Source organism: Cuculus canorus, chromosome 16 (assembly GCF_017976375.1).
Source record: "Cuculus canorus isolate bCucCan1 chromosome 16, bCucCan1.pri, whole genome shotgun sequence".
Taxonomy (NCBI): domain Eukaryota; kingdom Metazoa; phylum Chordata; class Aves; order Cuculiformes; family Cuculidae; genus Cuculus; species Cuculus canorus.
In genome coordinates this window covers 5,170,651-5,186,499 of record NC_071416.1, presented here as the reverse complement: position 1 = coordinate 5,186,499, position 15,849 = coordinate 5,170,651, and the positions used below count along the sequence as shown (strand labels likewise).

The following is a 15,849-nucleotide window of genomic DNA, read 5'->3' as shown; positions in this document are numbered from 1 at the left end:
TTAAAGAATTCTAATTCAACATAGTAGAGGTGCAGTAAAACACTTATTCTTCCTGTAATTGACTTTCATGGACTCTGGACAAACAACACACTGCAGTACAAGACACCCTATAAATCCGGTGTCAAGGGAAGAGAACATTAGTGCTGCAGATGAACAGAGAATGATATCCCATTGCCTGAAGACTCCATTGTCAAATGCTGCTACTATGTACTACTAAGGAATGAATATACAATCCTTAATTGATCGTTTCCTGGGTTTTGAGCACTTAACAGTGTCTCCTTAATGTTTTCTTAATGTTCAGCTAAATGCAGGAACCAGCTGTGTGTAGCATGGACTTCCTTCGGCGCACACTTAGTGAGCTTAAGAGAGAAAGCTCCATCCCAGGAGTATCGTGCATCCACAGAAAGCAATTGAGAAGCTATAACATGATTGATTTTCATGGGAACATTCAAACCCACTTCTCACTGAAGGCAATTTCTGAGAATTGCCATCTTTCTACTACTTCGTCTGTAGAGCTTCATATAAATTGGTTGCAAGATTTTGTGGCTGTTGCTTTCCTTCTTGTGGGAGCCATTTTTCACTCTTCTTAACCAAAAAAGCCTTTAAATAAACAAACAGATGACTAAGCCAAGTTGAGCTCCCAAATTTCAGCTTTTCCAGGAAACCTTTTTTTTTGCTACAACTTTTAGCAGGGAAGATTTTATTCTAAAGATGTCAGGTTTCATAAGTATCTTAAAAAAGGTCTATGAACAGAAATGCATACATATCCACGCAGCAGATAATTATCACACAGATAATCATGTTTTGTGTTATCATAAATATGCACCTCCAGGCAACAAAGGCAGAAGAAACTTGTTTCCACCCTATTGTAAATGTAGGCAGTGCATCCCACAAATATTGACCTGATGCATGACCCTCTAACACGCACTTTCCACGTAACGACCTCTCCTGCAGGGAAGAGTCAGTGAAGTGATCAAGAAGAAACGGGATATTGGCAACTGGAGAGATGATGAAGGGCAGACTGCAATTTTACATGGCAACTAAGAGGATCTGTAACCTCTAAAGCGTAATTTAAACTCAAATCCACTGGGATTAGAGGAACTAGGCTCCAAGAATCCCATTAAAGGGCTGAAATTGTGTACGAAAGTCCCTTATATTATTATTCCTGGCACCTGAATAGAGATTTACAGCATTTCAGAAAGAGTGACTGAGAAATCTTGCTGGTTAGAAGGTGCAGATGCATCCTTATTTATCCCAAGAGCCACACGCAACCCACATGGGACTTAATCATAAAGATGAAAACATAAGCGATTACAAGACTACACCTTACAATGTTTAAAAACACAGACTGCTGTTTAAACATCGCCTTTATGCATGGCTCGTTGAACTGACACCAACAGTCTGAGAGTCATTTTTCCAGCCAAGATGCTGAATATACTGTAGCCACTCTTTCAATGCTTCTAGGATGTAATAGCTGCCTGCCCCCAGGGTGATGTAACAAATATTTCAGACAGGGATGCTCAGTGTTTTGGGGTTTTTTTTCCCCCTTTCGCCCTTTAAGGGCGAAATATTCTAAGACCTGACAACTTTGCGATCACAAAAAAACTTATTTACAAAGGCAAAAGCCAGCATCACTTATAAAGTGCACTCACAAGCTTCCAGCTGCCCAAACAAAAAGTGAAACATAAATATAAGTTGTTTATCTACATTTCCAAGGTGCAAGTTTGCACAAAATATCCGGGTCCACACACGTACCCAAAGCACTTCAATTTGCCTTATAGAACAAACAGAATCACAGCTTAAGACAACCTCATGTCATCTAAAAGCAGGAGAATTTAAATGCCAAACGTGGTCCCCGACTTTAAATTTGATTGCTTGTTCCTGCAGTCCAATGACAACATAAGTCTTTCTGCTGTTTGATGGTGGTTTGACTTTACACATACTTAGGATAAAATAATACTACTAATAAAACCAAAATCTTTGCTGCTTGTCTTTGTACACAAAGGCTTCGAAGCTGAAATCTCACATGGTATAAACACAATAAGCACCGGTTGATTACTAGGGATTTTAAAGCATAGCAGCATTTCAGGACTGGTAAAAAAACCTGAACAAGTCGTAGTGGTTTCAGTCTGTCAGGAGACTGAAGGTGGGACAAGACTTATTGGAATATTATTAGGTTCCGCCACTCAGCTCACTACGAGAGACAGCTGTAATAATGCCTCTTTCATGAATGTCACATGCAAAACCATCTCTGTAGAGCACTGTACCCAAACCAATGTACCAGCAAAATCCATTATTGCTGTTTAGCTGTGTTTCGGAACACAGATTGATTTACTTGTCTCCTGTAAGTACTGACACACCCTGAAGCTACCTGGGGACTTGACTACAGACAGAGCTCTTAAGCTTTATCTCCCTCGCACGACTTCCTTGCAACAGCAGTCTATGCACCTCCCAAATGGTTTCTTGGACTGGACAGATCAACTGACACCTCCTTATTCAGCATACGCTCGTGTTTAAAACAGCTTTGCAGTGCTCCCCTAACACTGCCAGAATGAACTGTACCATTAATTAGTTTCTATGCAGATCGTATCCTAATTTTTTCAGCATACTGATTAACCGACTTGCAATTCCCAGAGCTTTCCAACTTCCCTTAAACAAGAGGTTTCTGCTCCCAAGAAACAAGCTGCAATTACACACTGATTTGAGGACCTATAAGGCTCCTTTGTTTAAAAATCCAGCCATGGCTGTACCCAGTGACACAATTAATTTACCAGCGGAGCACAGAGGATTCTTAAACCAGTTTTAAATGCAAGACTATCGCCACATTTATTAAAATACAACAGCATTTTGAAGGATAAATATCAATCACAAGAGACTTGCTTAAACCAAAAATGTTCATTAAGGTCCTCTAATTTTGGCTAGGCTCTTTAGGAGTATTCAGTCATTATGAAATGAGTGATTCTGGCTGCCAATTGACTTGCTGAAGGTTGTGCTGCTGAATTTCATTCCAGTTGGCGTCTAAGCAGTGCGTGTGCAAGCTGCAGTGGCAAGTTGTGCAGTATGGAAGTCTGCCTGGCAGGGAACTGCAAGAATGATTAGGGATCTGAGAATAAAATCTGTCCCAAGGAAAAGTAAGCGAGTGCATGTAAGTATACTCAATGGTGTGTTTATTTGGAAGCATTTCAGAAGCTTACAAATATTTTTTTTTAACAGAACTAGAGGGAAAATATAGTATCCAGATACAATTAATCAGGCCTTGAAGGTGTTGGTAAGAAGAGAACTATTACTCAGCAGGAGGAGGTTATTTTATTTGTTTTTATCAGGAGGGTTTGGCCGCAAGGGAGTCTCAGAGACCATCACTTGAGTGATACCTGTGTGTGAATCTAGGCAGCTGCTTCCAGGTGTAACACAGAACTTGACACCATTAGCTCAAATTCATGAAGCAATATTTCTTGATCAGTACGTTGCAGGGAACTTTTCTTGAATAAATCTTGGTAGACTCTCAGGTTTGTTTCTCCTTAATGACAGTGACACAATTGCAAGAGTTTCTAGATAGCTGCAGGTTTGCTAGCACATCCCCGAGCCTCCCAGCTCCTCTGTGTGACAGAACAGCAGCGCCAGTGCCGGGTGTCAGGCGCCGCACTCCCAACAGAGACCTCATTAAGGGAGCGCTGCACAAGTTCATAGTTTGACCTTTGTTCTTCTGTTGTCATGAAACCCTTCTGCTTCTACCTGGATCGGTACTGCAGGTCACAGGAAAGAACTGGAAGCCTATCAGAGACTAACCACTAGGTTTTTTTCTCGCTGTATTATCCAATAGGTCAGCTGAACTCTGTTAAAGAAGTGTAAGGTCATGGTGATACTGAAAAATGGCTGAACCCTGTCTAAAGTAACACCTTGGAGGTCATCACTACTGAGAAATTACTTTGGTCCCAGAAGTGTAGCATGAAATCTTAAAATAGCACCAATAGAGACACAGGTGCAGATTTAACTATCTGTAGTAGGCTAGTGATTAAACAAGCAACACAAAAGATGCAACTACCTGGACAATACTGGAAGTTTCTCAGTATTTTTAGGAAGATTAAACTTCAATTAGACGTAGCAAGATGAGACGTTTCTATGAAAAGACTTACTTGTACTTTTTTTACTGAGCAATTTCAAAACCAGGATCTCCTGTTACTTGGAACAGGCACTCATATTTGCTTGTGGTACAGACTTAACAGCCTGACAACTATGCTGAGGATGCTATGGCCATTTCTCCAGGTTATAATACACATAACTGCTCATGTGTATTTTTATCTCCAGCTGATTGGAATGGGAATGTTCTGTATGAATTTTCACATGTAAAAAGGGAGAAGAAAGGAAAATATCTCCAGTCATGACAACCTTCAGGCACTCTGGTTCTCCTGGTGTTTTGAATGCTTGGATTCTCATCCTTTTGAAGACGAGGGGGAGGAGGAGGAGGGAGGAAGGAGTTGAATTCACCTTGACTCCTCTTTGGTTTCAGCTGCCAAATATGCATAGAGTCATTATCAGAAAAGAAAAAATTGTTTGTGCCTCCACTGAGACTCGAGCAATGACATGACTGGAGGGGCAAAGGCACTGTCATGATGCATCACTACCCTGGAGGCATTAAAGTATCTCTATGCAGCTGCTCAGCCAGAAAAGCTACTCATTGCTGAAGTCCTTTCAACGAGCTCAGCCCAAGGCAATATTTTAGTAGGAAACCGCCTCTTTAAAAATTAAAAGGACTTATTTTTGCATCATTTGACTTGGATTATTTTAAATGTGTTCCATTATAGGTCTCCTATGCTACTAGAAAGCTAATGAACTTGTGACTGATTCTGTTCAAGATTAAATCCTTGAAAATACAGACAGCTTTACTGCATAATTCCTTACACGGGCACAGGCTAGCCTGCAGTACACCTTCAGAAACGACGATGTTGCAAGGGTTAGTTGTAGTTCTAGTACAGACAGACAGTGGTATGCAACCGGCACAGATTTCCACAAAGTGTCTCAACAGTGACCCACAAAAAATTACTCCTTACTTTAGTCAAGGGTTATTGTCTCTCTGGAATAGCACAAAATTAGCAAGAGGAACTTCTATGCCTTCATTTAGTCTTGCCATATCAAATTCAATGTATGCTTTGTGAGTAAACTGGAGACATGACCTAAAAGCGTGGTTACATTTAAGTTCAGGAGAAAGATTTCTTGCTCACGCTGTAGTGTAAAAGTCCATTGGTTTTAAATATGCTTTTTTGCCATTTGACCATCACTGTGTTAGACAGCTGATGCTAGCAAGGAGATCTAGGAGTAACATGTTATAAGACATGCTGTTCTAAACTCAGAAGCTGAATGGGAAGAGGAAACTAGGACTTCATTGGCAGTGGCAAAGTCGCTTCCTGCATGCCTTTTCCAAAATACATTTGTATGTTCTCCCAGCATAAAAGAGAAAGCAAAAAATGTTATTCTTGCCCCTCTGCATCAGACTTCTGCACAAGCCCATAATAAGGATTTTTATATCACCATAAAACTATTTCTTCCCAGTCATTCTAATCTTACTGTGTTAAATGCTAAACCCATACACTGAAACGGGCTCATGCACAACCGGCGCACCGCTTTGAGCAATTTAATCAAAGTGTCTCTACCTCCTTCTGTAAGACTGTCTCTCATTTCACAGTACCCTCTCCAAAGAAGTCTTCCTTCTAGATTCCTTCTCCTCATATTTGGATGTACATGACAGTAGGGATGCAGTTTCACCAGAAGCACATGGCAACAATAACTCTTACTTTAACAAGAAACATCTCCTCTAGAGACATATCTGATTTTTATTTCATCTCACATAGGCTGGTCAGTAGGCACCCTATGACCTGCTGTGCATTTTGTTTGGCATTGGGGAAAATGTCCGGGATAAATTAGATGAATCATTCAAATAATCAAGAACAACACATTAAGATAAGACTTATTGGCTGCATTCTACTGAGATTCACAAGAAAGGTTCTTGGAAAGACAAGAGAGGAATTAGTTGCATTATTTGGATATAAAACCTAACAGAAGTTTACCTCGAGAAAAAAAGAAAAGAAACATACCTTGGAGATATTGCAGAAAAAAAGAGGGCAGGAATTGAACACACAAGACACGGGGGAATATATGGCTCACATTCTGCCACTAGTATTGGTAAAGAAATCTTTTCTCTTTTGAACTAGAAAACTTTTTCAGTGACAGCAGCAGACTATCTTGAAGATGCTTATCTATTTTAATCAGGCTTCTTTTAGCACCTGCTGAAACGTCTCAGAGCTCAGGATTGGCTTAAACACATATGAAAAGGGCCCTGTGGCATATATTCCTTGACAACAATCTGTTCTCCTCACCTCATAGAGAGTAATGATGCCATTTGTCTCATTTGGAGGCTTCCACTGAACATAGACCTTCTCTTCAAAAGGTCCTCCCTGGATGGATTCCAAGGGAACAGGTCCAGGAACTGCAGGGGAAAAAAAAACCAACCAAGAACTGTGTTAGAAGCTACCACCAGCTCCAACTGCACACACATCAGAAGACACCACAAGGCCACCAGACAGGAGAGTCAGAGCTGAAAATAAAAACAAACAAACAAACAAAAACAAACCCTACAGACATTACCTTTATCAAGGTACTATCGCTATGAAATGCTTATTCTCAGACTTCAGTTCAAATAAGAATACTCTAATCTAATATCCTATAGCATTATAGAATGATTTGGGTCAGAAAGGACCATAAAGCACATCCCGTTCCAACCCCTCTGCCATGGGCAGGGACGCCTCCCACTGGATCCGGTTGCTCCAAGCCCCATCCAGCCTGGCCTGGAACACCTCCAGGGATGGGGCAGCCACAACTTTTCTGGGCAACCCGTGCCAGGGCCTCTCCACCCTCAGAGGAAAACATTTCTTCCCAGGATCTCATCTCAATCATCTCTTTCAGCTTAAAACCGTTTCCCCTTGTCCTCTCCCTGCGCTCCCTGACCAAGAGCCCTCCCCAGCTTTCCTGGAGCCCCTTTCAGTAATGAAGCTGCTCTAAGGTCTCCCCACAGACTTCTCTTCTTCAAGGTGAACAACGGCAACACTCTCAGCCTGTCCTCGTATGGGAGGTGCTCCAACCCTCAGACCAACTTTGTGGCTTCCTCTGGACTAAATCCAACACATTCATGCCTTTTGTCTCTTGAGGACTCCTGAACTGAACACAGAGCTCCAGGTGAGGTCTCATGAGAGTACAGGGGCACAATCGTCTTCTTTGACCTACTGGTTACACTTCTTTCGATGCAGTCCAGAATATGGTTGGGTATCTGCACATTGCAGGGTCACGCTGAGGTTCTCATCCATCAGCACCCCCAAATGGTAAATAAAATCAAAATCCATAACATCATGAGGCTAATTTCAGCACATCCTTACTCCAGTACAGCACAGCAGCATCAAGGAATTCAATTTGCCTTTTTCTGCCCACACAACAATGAAGCTCTATCCACCTAAACAGCCAGATTGCACTCTGGCATAAAGATGCTACTGGCCTTTGCCAATATGAAAGATTGATTTCCTTAGCAAAGTAACAATGTAAGATTTATATTTCATTATGGCTACAAGGCCAGCTAAAAATCCACTTACTCAAGCAAAATTTTAACGTTGTGGAAGATAACTAACTAAGTGCACTCTGAAATCAGTCTGATAAAAACCCTGTTCATTTTTCTGAAAGATCTGCCATCCTGCTGTGTCCTCCCGTATAATATATACTGGGCTGCGAGAGCCACTTTCAGCTGAGAGAAACTCAGGACACCAACTCCTTGCAGCTCTGGCAGAGGAAGAACACTTCTTTTATAACACATTAGACAGAATGAAGGCTTATGGTCTGTGAGAGTCCTTGGTCTGAAACAGCAGAGATGGGACAGCAACACTTTGAAGCTTCCCATCAGTACTGACAGAAAACAGTTCCTTTGTATCAAGAACAGAATAGTTGGCATCAAATGAATTTATAGTTCTTTTAGGGACAGTGATATAAAATCAACAATGTCCAGATTACTTCTGCCCATGTGATAAAGGAAGCTACTCTGTGGGTTCTGGGGAGTTCAGAACGTGACTTCCACAGAATTAAACCTACTGATGTAGTAACTGCTCAGAGTTGTGTTTACTATAGCCTGGCGCTTCAGCTGTCCCTGCCCATGCAGGAACATGGTTGTGAAATGGAAATTCAGGGTAGATTTAGATTAGACATAGAAAGAAATTTTTTGCTGTGAGGGTGGTGCAGCACTGGCCCAGGTTGCCCAGAGAAGTTGTGGTTATCCCATCCCTGGAGGCGTTCAAGGTCAGGTTGAACAGGGCTTTGAGCAACCTGATCCAGTGGGAGGTGTCCCTGCCCATTGCAGGGAGTTGGAACTGGATGATCTTTAACGTCCCTTCTAACTCAAACCATTTCATGATTCTATGAAATTTTACTTCCATAGTGCACACACTGTCCAGAGAAGCCTCATGGGGCAGAGTGTTATGTTGTTATTTCCAGATAAAGAATATTTGTTTTCCCCCTCAAAAAAAACAACCAAGCAAATAAAGCCAAAATAACTCACCGTCCTCCTCCGTCTGCACCACTAACTCCTCGCTTTCCATTTTGCCCTCCGGATTAGAGAGGGCTAACCTCAGCCTGATAGTCATGAAGGGCCGAAGACCTCGCAAGGTGTAGTGGGAAGAAGTTTGGATGAGTTCCTCTGCCTCAAATTTTTGCTGGTTAAACACATACTGGTACTGGACTGTGAGGTTGTAGCTGTGGCAGCGAGTCACCGCATAACCAAAGGGCTCCCACTGTAACGTCAGCTGCCGAGAGCGAATATCAACGACTTCTACATTTTGTGGTCCATGGACAGGATCTGTAAAACCAGTAAAGAAAACAATTTGACATTAAAAAAAAAGTCAGTCATCCATTCATGTACATTCTTCTGTATTGCCAAAGTATGCAAGAACAGCACAGCTCTGAATATTGAGAGCAAGTCTTATGAGGAGCGGCTGAGAGAGCTGGGGTTGTTTAGCCTGGAGAAGAGGAGGCTGAGGGGAGACTTTGTAGCTCTCTACAACTACCTGAAAGGAGGTTGTGGAGAGGAGGGAGCTGGGCTCTTCTCCCAAGTGACAGGGGACAGGACAAGGGGGAATGGCCTCAAGCTCCGCCAGGGGAGGTTCAGGCTGGATATCAGAAAAAAATTCTTCATGGAAAGAGTCATTGGGCACTGGCAGAGGCTGCCCAGGGAGGGGGTTGCGTCACCTTCCCTGGAGGTGTTTAAGGAAGGGGTGGATGAAGTGCTTAGGGACACGGTTTAAGGGAGTGTTAGCAATGGTTGGACTTGATGATCCAGTGGGTCCTTTCCAACCCTGTGATTCTATGATTCTATTCTATGATTCTCATCTTTATAATGTAAAAGTGATAGGGAAACTAATGTCAGCTCCACAAAGTATTCCGGATCCTGAGTTTTCCCAGATAAGCCCATCACAGGGCTCTGGACAGTGGTCATGCTGCTCCTTCCTGTGAAACCTCCCTGGATCCAACAGTGTCAGCATGATTCGCACCAGTCTAGTGTCAAAGTTACACTTCATTCTTACTCAAAAAAAAAAAAGTGGTTCATGGTCTACTCGAAGTACCTAAATACGTCGGTGAGTGCTGCCTCGAGTGATCCAAGCACATAGGAAACGGCTGCCAGTGCAGGAAGGAACTCAAATCTCTCACCTTTCAATTTAGCTGCGTAGCCCCTACACTCTCCTGCCAACACCAAACCCATTCTCCTTAGAGATTAATGCACAGGAGTGTGCAAATCACGTGAAGAACCTGACTTTCAACATGCCAGTGCCACTGTCCCCTCAATTTCTTAAACTCTCGCATGTTTTGGCGGCAGGGCACGCGAGCAGATCGTGCCACTCCCTGAGCAAGCGTTCCGAGTCATCCCATCCTTGTGCTAATCAAACTTTAATTTCAGGTCATATCAATGCCTGCCTCCACCAAAGTTTCACTTCTCTTTATTATTCTTTCTATAGTATGTGACTGAGGTAGTTAGAATATTCATGTGTAGGAGTCATTTTCACCTGCTGTTCCTTAATTTATTTTTAACAGCATAACTCAAATGCTCTGACTACAGACTCTGCCCTTTATATAAAATATAAATGCATGTACCACCAGACATGGAGATATCAAGGAAGAATAAGTGAGTAAAATCAGTGTCTGAGATATGTCGTATGGTAATAATACTACAAATCATATTTTGTTTATCTGACATTTCTTCAACTTGTATATCTTGCTTGCTTTTTGCTTAATATACATCTAAGTAAGGTGATTAGAGAATACGTAATTCCACATAAAGTTTCTTGATTTGTAGCACAGTTCAGTGCTTTGCCCACTTCTCATGATCTCTCACAAGTTCAATCTACGAAGGGAACATTTTCATGCAAATAAAGAAAAGTCACAAGGACTTCCAAACACTAGTTGAGCTTCTTTGAAAGATAATTAAAGTGGAGAAAAAGCCTCCGACTAATTCCTGAAAGTAAAGCATGCAGCAGCCACTCTGACTTCAATGCATAAGCAGAAAATACACTATAACAACCAGCATATTCTGTATTACTTCTAAAAAGTCGCTAGTGAGTGGCAATGAGAAAATAGCTACTTTCAAAATGAACACTATTCTGAATCTTTATATAGATACACACACAAGAAGATACTTTTGTAATATGATGGATATTAAAAGACCAAGGGTCTAAACCTAGCAACTGGTTTAGAATTCTATATAAGCCTCAGCATCCAAAAAACACCTCTTGAAATTCAGTCTTTAGTGTTGCTTGTCAAAAAATACATGATTTGGAAATTAGAAGTTTGTATGCATAAACATACACACATATATTTAGCACTAGGTGATAATCATTCCTTTACTATAAACTCATGAAAAGAGCATTTCCGTACATGAATTGTATAGATAAATAAGGTTTGCAAAGCAATGGTTCTGTGAAATATTTCAGCTTCTGAAACTGCGAAGGTAAGCAGAAGCCTTGTTCCCAGAGGCATCAAAAAGAAGGAAAACCAAAAGCAGACACAGATGTTTGTCCTCCAGAACTCTCCATTACGTCAAGTAATCTGCTCCAGACCCCAACACAGAACATGGCTGAGACACAGCAAAAACGTTTCCTGCCAAGACAATGATGCAGCTGAAGAAGGCAGTTAACCTCCACGTTAACATTAGTGGTTTTGTTTTGTTTTTTTTTTAAATTACAGTTATTTTCTTTAAGTCAGTCATGTTATGGAATGAATGGCTAATTAGAGCGTGCTTGGTTTATTGATGTCAGATGCGTTGACTTTATCAGAGAGTAAGGAGCGATTCTTATTCAGCAGCATCTCACCAAGCCTCATGACCAAAACTCGGACTATGGAAGATTACTTGCATTTTTTTTAGCTTGCTTTCTGATTTTGTCCACATTTACACTCTTTCTTTCTTACCCAAAACTGTAAGCCTCGGGAGCTGCCTTGTATAAACAGGTTTTTAATTATCCTCAAAATTTTACTGCGGATGCTCTACGATACATCCTGAGGCCTTTCTTCATTTTTTCCACATAATCTTTTCCATAGAGTAACCAGCCTATTAACAGATTACTTTGACTTACAAAAGTGAGAAACTAGAATGCAAATTCCCAACATAGTCCAGACTCCACCACGCAATCACAGAACACACCACATTCTCCCAGGAACTATCTGTTCTCAGGCTGATAATCTGAAAATGTGAGATTTTTCAATGAAAAATAATGAGATGACGATGCTGTAGTTCACAGTGAAAGCAGGAGTGGGATGCAGGTTTCAGAAATACCCATCATCCGAGGAGTCTTTGCCAGCAGGCACAGAGACTTGAAACCTAATGGCCTTCTAGATTTACGAGCAAAGAGGGAATAAGAAAGTAAATAAAAACTATTAAAACTTTAGGTTCAGAGAGGGAGAAACCAAACTGGAATTAAATCAACAAATAGAAGATGGACCCATAAACCTTTTCTATTCTCTCTGGCTCCCTTCTCTCGGTTTCAATCTCCTTTTTGTGGAAACAGAGACTGTGTAATTTTGAAAATGTTTTCCTGTTCCCACACTGATTTCCTCTGCAGCGTAACCCAACAAAACTCATTTTCAAAGCTGAGAGTTTGCACTGTTGTTTTTAAAGGGCAGTGGTCCTACAGCCTTCTCCATGGAATCCCTTCCACATTTTATCTCGGTTCAGCATAAAAATCTCAAAAGGTCTGTAGCACCTATCCCATTTTTCATTATGTTGTAATGACTTACCTTCCCCAGAAAGAAATAAGGAAACTAAAAATGTTTCTAATTGATTTACCATCCTCTAGTGGCTGCGAATATTCGAAACTGGACAGATTGCTCCGTTTTTGTATTCTTGGAATTATAGCTTCAAAAAAATGCTTTAAAGAAAACCCAAAATTATTAACCTCGTACTTCGCCAGTGTAAGAAAAGCTGCTAATCTATATCTCAGCTTCTGTACTAAGGTACCTACCAAAGCAAGACAGAAACAGATTGGCCCAATTTGAATACTTAGAGATCATATATAAAAAGATACTGGAGTCTGCATAAACAGAAGTAAAATTTCCTAAGCGCCTTGAGACCTTGGAAAAACCAAAGGAAATTCTTAAAAGGCAGGAGCAATGAAATAGCTGTCACCAATCTATTAAAACTAATCCTGAACCCATGCAAAGAAAATTGCGGTCTCTGGGATTTCACTGTGCAAATGCTGTATTTTTATTCCCCCCTGGTTGAACTATTAGTTACGTTTTGAAGGTTCACATCAAAATCAGGGATTGAACAGTACTTTTTAATACCGCATCTCCCACTGATGCATTGATACCTATCATTACTCTGGTAGGCTGCTGCAAACACTCAGCAGACCAGGAACCTTTCTGAAGTACTTGTGATGTACAAGTGGCCCAAGTTGAAACAAACTCTCCCAGTGATCCTTCAGTTGTGCTTCCAGTCCTCAGTCCAAGTAAGCAGACATTTTTGACCCAAGAGTGACCTGCAATGTTCAGAGACTGCACGTTACAGAAAATATGACTTTCATGGCCGTTTTTGTTCTGTCCTTATCAAGAGTTACAGATCTCATTTAGTTCACCATAGTCTTTTTGCTCAAGGTGAGGTGTAGAAAGGCAAAGGTTGATTCAGATTATTAATAACAGTTGTCTCTGCTTTATACCCCTCCATCAAGAGGAGAACAGAGAGGAAAGGAAGCAACAGTAGAGCACTGAGGTTCAAACGTTGAGCAGTGAAGTTAAATATAGCCCATCACCCGCTGCCCCCAGGTTAACTACCTGCTGCAGAGCCCTAATTGCAGGAAATTGTTGCTGTCAATAAAGACTCAACACTAAGTGGAAGATGTCCATGCTTGTCCAAGGCCCTGTGCCCATGTCTCCTGACCCCATGGAGAGCAGGAGGCAGTTTATTTGCAGCGCAGGTGTCCACTGACTAAATTCCATTTCCCAGCAGTAGGTTACAAAGACTGGGAATGCACAAAGGAAAGAAAAATGAGCATGACAGGTGCAGAAGCCTTCTCTGAAACCTGAACTGATGTTTTCAGAAAAAGAAAAATACAGAAAATAGGCATGAGTTTCATTCCTGCCTTCTCCTCAATACGCAAACCCCTTTGACCTCATTAGCCAACCCAATCAGGCCATCCAGCGTCTGGGCACCTGAGTAACACACGCAATCTTTCATCCAAGGCAGACTGGAAGGAGACATGGAGAAGACTCAGTACGCTGGTAAATGATGATAGGAACAAAACTTGTCTCCTCCCAACTACCAGCATGGTACAACCTCTTTCTGTAGCCCAGAATGTATTTAAATTCATTTTCATTTACAAAACATAAACTCGGTAGTATCACAGAATGGTTGAGACTTTCATAGAATATTTCACTGCTGCAATAAATAGAGACAGTGACCACTTCCTACGCAACAGAAACAAAACTCCTAATGACTGTGAATCAGCAGTTAGGCTGTTTCCTTTTCAAAGACACTGTTCTCGTTCTACAGATGGGAACCCAAAGTAATTTGCCTGACAATTATTTTAATTGGTATTAGATTAGGGTTGAAGCCTTCTCTATTTTGCCTTTATTCTCTATTCCTCCTCTTCCTCAAGCTTTCACAGGATGAAACAAGTCTAGGGAAACATAGCTACTATCAAAAACCAGAGCAAGATAAACAGACAAAAGCATTCAAGTGATTGGCCTCGGACACACAATTCAAGTGTGTGTGATCGTTCAGGGTAGAACAACCAACTCTACAGTGCATGCTGTTCATCTCTTCAAAGAGATTCTGACAGATGAGTTGTTCCATAAACACTTTCCATATCAATGTCCTATATGTGGACGTTTCAGAATGACGGACAACTCTGTCCATCCCTGAAGCGCAGCACATCTTTCAGTGACAGAGTTTCTTTGCTGAGTGTCACAACTCACACAGCTGCTGCCCATCATATTTCAATGCCTTCCAAACCTGAATGGGGTATGAATGCCTTTTCAGACACGCCAGTTAAAAACACTGGTTAAAACAGAGTTCAATAGTCTTTCAACACTATAAAAGCGTTTTAGCTTTCGCACTTTTCTGCCGAAAGAACATCTTAGTATCTGGATCTAACTTTTATTTTTTTTAAACCAATTTGGATATCACCACTGGTCCAAAGCCAATGCAGACAAAGTTGAAAGCAGGCAATCGTACAGAAATACATATTCTGAGAGAGACTTACAACAGAGAAAAGAGAAAAAAGAGTGAGATCAATACAATAAAATCACCACATAACCTGTTTGTTGAGATATCTGCAATCAACTAAACCCAAAGTCGCACACGAAATAGTAGGAGTCATTGCAACTGATTAGCTAAACTAAGCTATTTTATAGCATTCTCTGAGCAATGAAGAAGGAGGAGCCCTGCTGCACAGATGGGTCTATTATAAAAGAAAGCTGAAATAAGTTAGATAAGGGAGTATGTGCTTAGATAAACCAGGGACTGAGCTCTCAACAATCACCTTAGTTCAGATCACAGCATATCTTCATTATTTGATTGATCTGGTTCTGTTTCAGTTACAAATTTTACTCTGAATTCTGCACCAAGATTTCAGAAAAAAAAAAGGAAAAATATTTGATACATTTCAAATATCATTAAGCATCTTCTGATCTCACAGTTCAACTTGGCAAGTAAAAGCAAACAAACAAAAAGAATAATCAACTCAAGTGCCTTTAAACTGAGCTCAGACCCATCTGATGTTTGAGAAACTTGGCAGACCTTTCAATTTGTTACGACGTGTGCCTGTCACGCTCACGGAATAAAAGTCCACATGCTGGCACGGGCCCAAAGTTGTGCAAAAAAGTGCAAAAAAGTTGTGCTGGTGGGAGAGGAGAACCTCAACTTGAGAGCACAGCCCTCCCTACCTGTGTCTGCTCTAGTTCACATCTGGAGCAGAGCCGCCAAACCTTCGCTTGGTAAACAACTTCAAGATAATGAAACACTTCTTTTCGAAGAAATAGTTTATTAGCATCTGTTTAAATGGATTTGTTTTTCATTGTGTTATGAGAGGGTAAAATGAAAGCTTTCTTCATCTTATACCTAAAACTATTGTTCCCTAACAAACTTAAAAATAGTAATTTAAAAAAACAATGAAGGGTAATTATGGGTTTTATTAAAAGCATCTATCATGGATACACATAGCAGTGGTGTTCCATGGCTGAGAACAAAATGTACTTCATTGAGCATTTTGATGATTAAATACAAAAGTATAATTAAATATGCTAATGCAAGTGAGATTACAAAGCAGGTAAACCACTTGG

The 15,849-nt window shown here is 41.0% G+C and overlaps 1 protein-coding gene across 10 annotated transcripts in view; it reads right to left on the bottom strand.

Moving 5' to 3' along the window:
- Nucleotides 1-15,849, bottom strand: part of PTPRT (protein tyrosine phosphatase receptor type T) — a 452,370-nt gene that overhangs the window by 150,761 nt on the left and 285,760 nt on the right. For all 10 annotated transcript variants that reach the window (XM_054081441.1, XM_054081448.1, XM_054081450.1 and 7 more), the window contains exons 8-9: nt 8,588-8,884; nt 6,372-6,481 (exon numbers count right to left, since the gene is read on the bottom strand). In XM_054081441.1, coding sequence (XP_053937416.1) covers nt 6,372-6,481; nt 8,588-8,884 — 407 coding nt within the window. The remainder of the gene's footprint in view (nt 1-6,371; nt 6,482-8,587; nt 8,885-15,849) is intronic.